At 36.2% G+C, this 8,769-nt stretch overlaps 1 protein-coding gene across 7 annotated transcripts in view; it reads left to right on the plus strand.

Moving 5' to 3' along the window:
• ADGRB3 (adhesion G protein-coupled receptor B3) overlaps positions 1-6,170 on the plus strand; it is a 687,259-nt gene extending 681,089 nt beyond the window's left edge. For all 7 annotated transcript variants that reach the window (XM_084890389.1, XM_084890391.1, XM_084890392.1 and 4 more), the window contains one exon: positions 5,366-6,170. In XM_084890389.1, the coding sequence (XP_084746515.1) occupies positions 5,366-5,554 (189 nt within the window). In that variant the 3' untranslated portion in view covers positions 5,555-6,170. The remainder of the gene's footprint in view (positions 1-5,365) is intronic.
• The last annotated feature ends 2,599 nt before the right edge of the window (positions 6,171-8,769 follow it).

Below are 8,769 nucleotides of genomic sequence, written 5' to 3' on the forward strand. Positions count from 1 at the left end.
CAGAATCTTGAAGCATTTTTATTCATCTTTCAGATGCTCTCATTTATAGGTTTTAATTGAAATTAATTATATATCAAAAATATTTTAGCTTCATCTGGCATTTTTATCAGAGTTAAAAATTAATATACAAATAAATTTTTCCATTTTTTTTCCTGAAGACCGGCATTTTAAGGTAATAAAATGTTACCTGAAATCAGAGTGGTCAGTTTTATTTCCAGGAGATTTGGGATACACATCAACACTGAGGCCTTTGACTGCTGATACGACCATTCTCTTCTCATTCATTCCCACTACTACAATCCTAACATCTGACCTCATCAAATAAAATGTTAATTTGTGGTTACTATTGTACATGCATGGCACAGTCAGAGCTCTACAAAACCTGCCTAATTATCTGTGAGTCTAGATATCAGTTTACTAGTAAGAAGCTCACTAGGAACTATCTGATCCTGAGCGAGTTGCATGGCTCAGGTCCCTAATGTTCCATTTTCTCTTAAATTGGGCTTAGAAAATGATAATATGTGTTTCCTTAATGCCTCACAGCATTTTCCAAAGCAGGTAGGGCACTTGTGAGGGTCAGAAGCTAAGACTCAGCTGTAAGAAAGAGGGCTGGGATTGCTGCTTGACACTACTCTTCACTCCAACTATGGTGTTCCTTTTCCTGAACCTTTGCAGTCTATGGATAGACCTTCTCCCATCATCTGGGATTTTGAGTCTCTATCGTTCTAAGGTACATGGTGTTTGATCACCTCAAACTTTTAGTGACACACACATGTATATGTGTCATGAGTCTTAGTCCCAGCTTTCCAATCAGTAACATTAACCTTTGAAGAATAGTAATTTATCTATCTTTATGTTTTTCTTATGTTCCTCTCAGTACTAGTATAGTCCTGGTCATGGTAAGTTATCAATAAAGTGCTATTCTTGATTTACTGCATGTCTATAATAGTTCAATCTTTGTTTATTAGATGATGGGTATAAGAAATACTATACAGTTTGGCTCTGTTCTGTAAATAGTTTAGGAATATATCTACCTATTTTCCTCCTTATAGGAGGAACCGTGCATTATGTAAGATTGCCATCACAAAGCTAGACATGTAGTAGATACTTCAATGTAATGAGTGGCCTCTCTCATCTCAAATATTAAGCTGCCAATTTTTAGTTAGCAGACAAATGAGAATTGCATTATTGAGATTAGACCCAAACGCATTAGCTACTCATTTTGGAATATTGAAAGCTAACATTGAAATAAATTGAAGATATTTTATTTGTTTAAACTAAAAGGAGAGGGTTATGCTTATAAATTTGAAAGAGTTATGCAACAGATACAGCTGGCTAGCTGCTATAATATGATTGTAATTTCCCCTTGTGGAATGCTCTGGCTATTAAATCATTAATGACACAAATATCTGTATCTCAGTTTTCCTGACAACCAAAACAGTCTACTAATTAAACCACATTTCTATAGTAGCATATCTTTTCTAAAAAAAGATTTATAAATATTTATCATCTGGGAGGTAGGAATAGGGAGGATAGCATTGTCATTGCAGCTTAACTATTGTCCTAAATAACCTCAGAGTACAAAAACGTTTCTCATTCAGTTTTGGTTAATAGTGAGCATGTATGTGAGTGGGTCCATTATCATTAATTTAGTTATATAATTCATAGTGGCATATTGCTAATGAAAAACTGCACAATTGGGTAGAGAAAGACATTTTCAAAACAAAAATCTTGATAATGTCTAGGGTTTGTTTTTTGTTTTTTGTTTTTTTTTTTTTGGGGGGGGGGGTGGCTACTACCTCACAACACCTGCCTAGCTTTGCAAATTATGGTAATTATGTAGAATTTTGGAAATCAAAGGCAAAGCAAGAGACCATTTAGTTCCTTTCCCTGTTTCCAGGCTGGACAAAATTTAAATCACACTACAAATAAAAAGGTGTTGTTAAAAGAACTCTTTTACTTTGGATGTCTACCCCAAACTAGTCTCCATCAAGATCTCTTTTCTACCAAGGAACCTCTCCAAATTTTTACTTTTAGAATATAGAACAAACATATCCCTTCTCACTTTGTCTCTAATATTGGTAGAAGGGGCTTAACCGCAAGTGACAGCTAGCCTGTCCTTGGACCCATGAGTTATGGGAAACACAGCTCTGCTGTGCTTGGGGTCGCTCTGAATTCTTGTGTACAGCTAACATTCTATTTCTATTTATACCACCCTAAGACCAAATTAGCATTTTTGGAAGCTTCCATGAATATTGGCTTATATTGAGTATATAATCAATTAGGCCTTTTTTACCCATGTTGCATTTTGACTGCATCTTCTGTTCTGTACTTTAGTTAAAAAGTAAATAAATAAACAGCTGCAAAAATTCAACAAGTTATACTAACTCTGATTGAATCTTATAAGATTCAGGCCTCCATTGAAGCCTGCCCTGGCCCTGTAGTTCTGTCAAATTCAATGACCTCTTTGGACTGTTCCACAGTTTATCATTCATTCACTTGAACCACTGAAAATGTTACAACTTTTCATATGAGTGTAGGCTCCACTCTTGTCACACTCAACCATACAGGCAGATCAGTAGTTTGTAGGCACCTTCCCTTGACTACCAGACCTCCTCCCTCCCTGCAGATCCTGTCCTTCTCAGATTGCAGTAACTCTTCAGCACTAAAGCAGCACAGGGCCTCTCACCTAAAGGTTGTCTACACATTTGTGAACAATGGTGAGGACCACACTGCAGCTGGGATGCCAGAGGAAACGAACATGAAAGCCAACCTTAATTTATTACCCACTAATAGAACTTCTTAGAAAGTTCATCACTCATGTACTGGCAATAATACTCTTTGAAATTAGAATCTAGACATTCTGAGAAAGTTTAAAATTGGCCATTTTAGTTCATGTATCCATGGTGCTTGATCTTCAAAATATAAAAGGAAAATCATACCTGTTCCAAACATAATAAAACTCCTAGTTTCAAAGCAAACTCACACTTCATATACCAAAAATTCTTTTAAGATTGAACTTCCTATTAAACTAGCTTCTCAGAAAGCTTGTTTAGACACAGTGCTGGCCTAAGAGATAAATCCACTCTGTGGCTTGATTTGGCATAATTCACACCAGTGAAGGTCTCAATTGATGACCAATGATTCAGATCACTGTACTGCCCCCAAATGTTTAGCCATTCCCCATAGCCTACAACATAAATTACACATTTACTAGCCTGGCATACAAAGCCCTTATCCACCTCTGCCTGTTTTTTTGTTGGATTTTACTCTTTTTAAATCCAACTAAAACAAATTGCTCATTGTTCTCAGAGTTGTCCCATCTCCATGCTCTCTGGATTTTTACTTCATAGTATGCATAACTGTTCAACCATCCCATCTCCAGCTCCACATGTGTCTTCATGACCAAATCTGTCCTTCTTAGCCAGCCCTAATGTCACTCTCCTCAGAAAAGGTTATGTGCTTTCCACAAAAAGAAGCCATCTCCCCACCCTCCTCTGAACTCCCACAGCACAGTTTCTGGATCGTAGATATAGATATACTTCCATTTAACTATAAGTGTTTTCATAATAAATATGATTATTATAGTGTGAGCATTTCTTAAATACTAGATGTTATATTAGATGGCTCCACTTTCCATTTTTGCAACCCCACAAAGTAGGCAATTTGGCTAACTCCTTTCATCCACAATACAAAGCTTATCTCTATTTTACAAATGTTCAAGTTGAGGTTCAGAGAAACTGAGTAAATTGCTCAAGGTCACATTCATATGAAATGGAGCAAGTAGAATTTGGACCTGCATGTACCATGCTGCTTTTCCATATTTGATGTATCATCTTATTCTCCCTAATGCCTAATAGGATGCCCAGCTCAGAGCAGCTGATAAATATCAGTTGGAAGGAGGGGGAAGAAAGGAGGGAGAAAAAGGGGTGACTTACAAAACTTCAGACTATTTGACAAAATTCAGTATTAATCCCTTTCACAGCTCCTACAGGTGAACTTTTTATTAAATCTTTGCTATTAGCTATTTTTTTCTTATCTGCCATCATGATGAAGGCTAATAAGTGCTGAAAACATCTGTTTTTAAAATAATTTATTTTCTATTATAAGTATTTCTACAGGTTGTCATTTTTCTTTAGAATGATTTTTAATATACTGAGTGGAATGCAGATAATAATTCAAGTGCATGTTTTATGTCCCTCTCTAATTTGATTATATTTAGTAAAAGGCCAGAATTTAGGGGTGGGGAGGGAGATAAAGGACACACTCAGCATCTATAGTTGTTTTTAGTTTAACTTTCACTAAGGAACTCTGTCATGATTGCCTTCTTGTTCTTTCATGTTACTTAGATTAGTCTATCCCATTCCAGTTAGCAAAATGTTAGACTATAGAAACCTCAACTGATGTGTCTACTCATATTTATTGAGCATCTATAACATACAACATGGAAGGTTTAAGTGGTCATAATTAGGCAGGACTTAAATTGAAGAGGTTGTATACTATGAAACATAAAAAGGAATGGTAGCTGATAAGAGAGGTTAAAAAAAAAAACACCCTTATATTGCTGGATATATTTTCTAAAAAGCTGTGCTCTTTGAACAGAAAAATAATTTTTATAAAATTACTGTGCCACCCAAATATATAAAAAAAAATTGTGGGAAATACATAACAGCATTTTAATATTCTAAAAGGATAATTTCTTTAAGGAAAACTAAGTAATAATACTAATAAAGATTCAGTTTTATGAAATATGGCCAATTTGGGTAACTCTTATTACATAATATGCTCCTTTGCATATCTTCAAAAATCCTGGTACTTATATTTTTGTATGTAATCTTAGAAGTAATTGATAACTACTCCTACCTGAATGTATAGCCATACTACTGACACAAGGTGCCTAGAACAGTGGTCAGCAAACCACGGCTCACCTGCGGCTCTTTAGCCCCTTGAGTATGGCTCTTCTGCAAAATACCAAGGCCTGGGCGAGTCTATTTTGAAGAAGTGGCAATAGAAGTTTAAGTTTAAAAAATTTGGCTCTCAAAAGAAATTTCAATCATTGTACTGTTGATATTTGGCTCTGTTGACTAATGAGTTTGCCGACCACTGGCCTAGAACATCATCTGCTGTGCCTTGCATAACACTAGTCACTTCCTTTTATTGCTGGAACATTTTAGGATAAGTTAAATAAGTTTCATTCTCAATGAAAGAAAAATGAAATCAAAGCCATTTCCTGCAGCTGGTCACAATTTAAAACTATCTCAGTAGCATATAAACTGGATTAAAGTCACAAACATGCTGTCTTCCTGGAAACTCCAACAAGCTGCAATCCTAGTTATCAGATGACTCTCTGCTCTCTCCTCAACAGGAAAACCCAGCGCCAAACAAGAATCCATGGGACACTTTCAAAACCCCCAGTGAATACCAACATTACACCACAATCAATGTCTTAGATACAGAGGCAAAGGACGCTTTGGAACTGAGGCCAGCGGAGTGGGAGAAGTGTCTGAATTTGCCTCTGGATGTGCAAGAGGGTGACTTTCAAACCGAAGTTTAACAGAATCAAAATGGACTGAGATGAAGACAAAATTTATTGCACTGACACTTAAGACTTGGGAAGCCTGACATTTCTATCTGGACAGCGTGATTACCCTATGTCAGGACCTTCACATACCAAATGTCAGTGGTGTTTGCATATGGTAACTTCTCCCTGGCCAGGCTAGCGGAGAGAGGACCAGGTGTACAGTTCTGACCATCCTGTGTTGTAAGTACCCGTGGAATGGATTTGTAAGGTAATCTTTATAGATAAACCTCAAGCAACGACTCATGTTGTAACCGCTTCATATGGTTTAGTTTTCAAAAAACTTCACCATGAAGCACAATGTATATATTTATGCAGTTTTTAAAGTTTATAACAGTCTGTTTGGCCATTACTACACTTTTTACTTTATAATATAAAAGCAAAGTTTTTGTCATTAAATGAATGTTTGTTGAGCTACATTCTTCATTGCTTTAAATGCAATAAAGTAATAATCTCACTTTTATATGAATAATATATTTCACATCTTTATTATTGCAGTTTTCTCTAGAAAGCTCCGAGTAGCTTTCTCTGCTGCAGCTGTGTATAAAATATTTAAAATGTTGTATGGTGTAAATAAACTTTTGTCTACATATCAGTTTTTTAGTGCATTTTATTTTAGATTTGTTGAATGGAAATTTACATATTTATAAACTTTTTTTGAATACAGATACTGAATATGTATTCATGGTTTTAATAGCATACCGTTATTACTCCTTTGGGGCTAATGATTTCTCAAATGTAATAGTAGGTTTGTACAATGCCTCTGTGCTTTCTACTCAAACAGCTTTTGGAAAAATGTACTATGTCGATGGGGCTTGTCAGAAACCTACTGCCCTCATACTCTTACATATATACACACACATACAGAGTGTGTGTGTGTGTGTGTGTGTGTTTTCTTATATCCTGTAGCAAAAAGACAACTAGTAGAAAACAGTAAGTTAATATATAAAACATAATACAGGGAAAATATTTATTATAAGTAACTGCATGTTTCACAAAAGAAACGACTTGTACTACAGTTCTTGATAGCATGTAAGAATGAGAACTTATTCAGGGTTTTAAGGAATCTGTATCTTCTCAAGCAGAAGGAAAGGGTCAGTAGGAGTATTCGGTAGATTTCTCTCTGGTTTGAGAAGGGGAATCTGAAGTGAGCTGACTGCAAGTCAGTCACTAGTGCCTCTGTAGTGTCCTCTCTAGTGTCCTAGCCACCCCGGTGCATTGGAGTAAGCGCCAGGGAAGGAATTCAACAATTCCGTGGTTGGTTGTTCGTTTGTTTTTAGGAATGGATGATGAGATTGTCTTTTTTAGTCTGAGAGAAGTAAAGGGAGCGGAGAGGAGATTGGGGTTTTCAAAATTCCTACAGTGTTTTAGATTAGCTTGCTGTTAAACCTAAGAGGCATGGTTTTCTGTGGTCCATTAGAAACCCAAGGGAGCTGCTCCTGCCACCCAGGACCTTGGGGACCACACCCTGCAGGCCACGAGGTGGGAGACAAAGGTGCTTCAAAACTAACTCACGTGTGCCACCAAGTTAGATCCTTACAAACAGCCTAGCTCAGGCTGAACTCCTCTCAGATACTTATGTTCTCAATGTAAAGTTGTTAAAAATATATTTTTAATTAAATTTTTAAAAATTAAAGTGACATAATTGTACAAAAAAGAGTATACCATAACTAGACTGATTTTTCAATAAACTTCATGCTAGTTATAATGTAATTGTAATATTAAATGCCTATTACATTTATATTTTCTACTGATAAGAGTAATATTTAGTATATTTCTCTTTCTCTAAATCTAACCATCTATGTCATCTATCTATAGGTCTTTATCTTAAAATCTATAGATAGATATACACGTATGTATCTCTATATATACATACTATCCTATATATAAAAGCCTAATGTACTAACGATATGCTAAGGCCGCTCAACTGCTTGCTATGATGTGCACTGACCACCAGGGGGCAGACACTGTGACTGGTAGATTAGCTTGCTAGCTGGGATCTGACAAATTGTGACTAAGCAAGTTGGGCTGGACATGCCCTGGAGCCCTCCGCAGACCCTCCCTAGTTAGCCAACCTCTCAAGTCCCAATTGTGCACTGGTGGGGTCCCTCAGCCTGGCCTGCACCTTGTCGCAATCTGGGACCCCTTGGGGGATGTCTGAGAGCCAGTTTCAGCCTGATCCCACAGACCAGACCTAGGGACCCCACTGGTGCATAAATTTGTGCACCAGGCCTCTACTACATATAGATTCATAATGCTCAGTTCCACCTCAGTAACCTATAGAAAACTATGTATGCCACTCCCCATTTCAAAATTTTAAATCTTGATGAAAAGCCCACAATCAACATGTTTGAAAACAAAAATCTATATTTATAAAACAAACTCAATATTTTAGATTAATAGTTCTTATAAAACTAATTCATTACCATAAAACAAAATCTTATACTTCTTCACTTATAATTTTCTTTCTTCTAGTAACATAATATTAGATTAATATATGAAAACTAACCAGAACTTGCATACTTAAAAATGTCAGGGTGAATATTTTGGTTACTCTAAAAAGGATGCTAAGTTGTAGTGGTACTTGCTGTTATTTAATCTATAAGAAAACTATGCAGGTCACTAAGTATTAACAGTCATAATTTTAAGGAAGTTTTCTTTTAGTTCACTATTCTAAATTTCCACTGCACTTACTTTCATACCCTACCAAAGCTGAGTTGCAGCTGAACCCTTAGACAGTCCTGGGCAGTTTTCTCAGAGCCCACTGCACTTACGACCTGCCAGGATCTTTAGCCCTTGAACTAACTGGATGTTCTTCCCCTTCCTCCACATCCAAATTTTACTTATGCTTTAAAGTACACCTCATTATTTCATCTTCAGGAAGTTTTATATGATTTTCCAAGCTAGAAATAACTTCTGTGAACTCTTATGACACTGCTCTGTAATTTCTTAGGGCATTTAAAATCTTTTATCTTGTTATTTATACACATTTCTGATATCCTCTGGAAGATTGTAAGAGCTTGGAGGGCAGGATTCATGTCTGATCCATTTTTGTATCTCTTAAGGGACCTAGCACAATAATGTTCACACAATAAATGTTTGCTGAATTATTGGTGGAATTTTTTTAGTACTGCTTGCAGTCATACATTCATATCAAGTCACACATTTAAAAGTATTTATTGAACAACTAT

This window comes from Pipistrellus hanaki, assembly GCF_964339955.1.
Source record: "Pipistrellus hanaki genome assembly, chromosome: 7".
Lineage (NCBI taxonomy): Eukaryota > Metazoa > Chordata > Mammalia > Chiroptera > Vespertilionidae > Pipistrellus > Pipistrellus hanaki.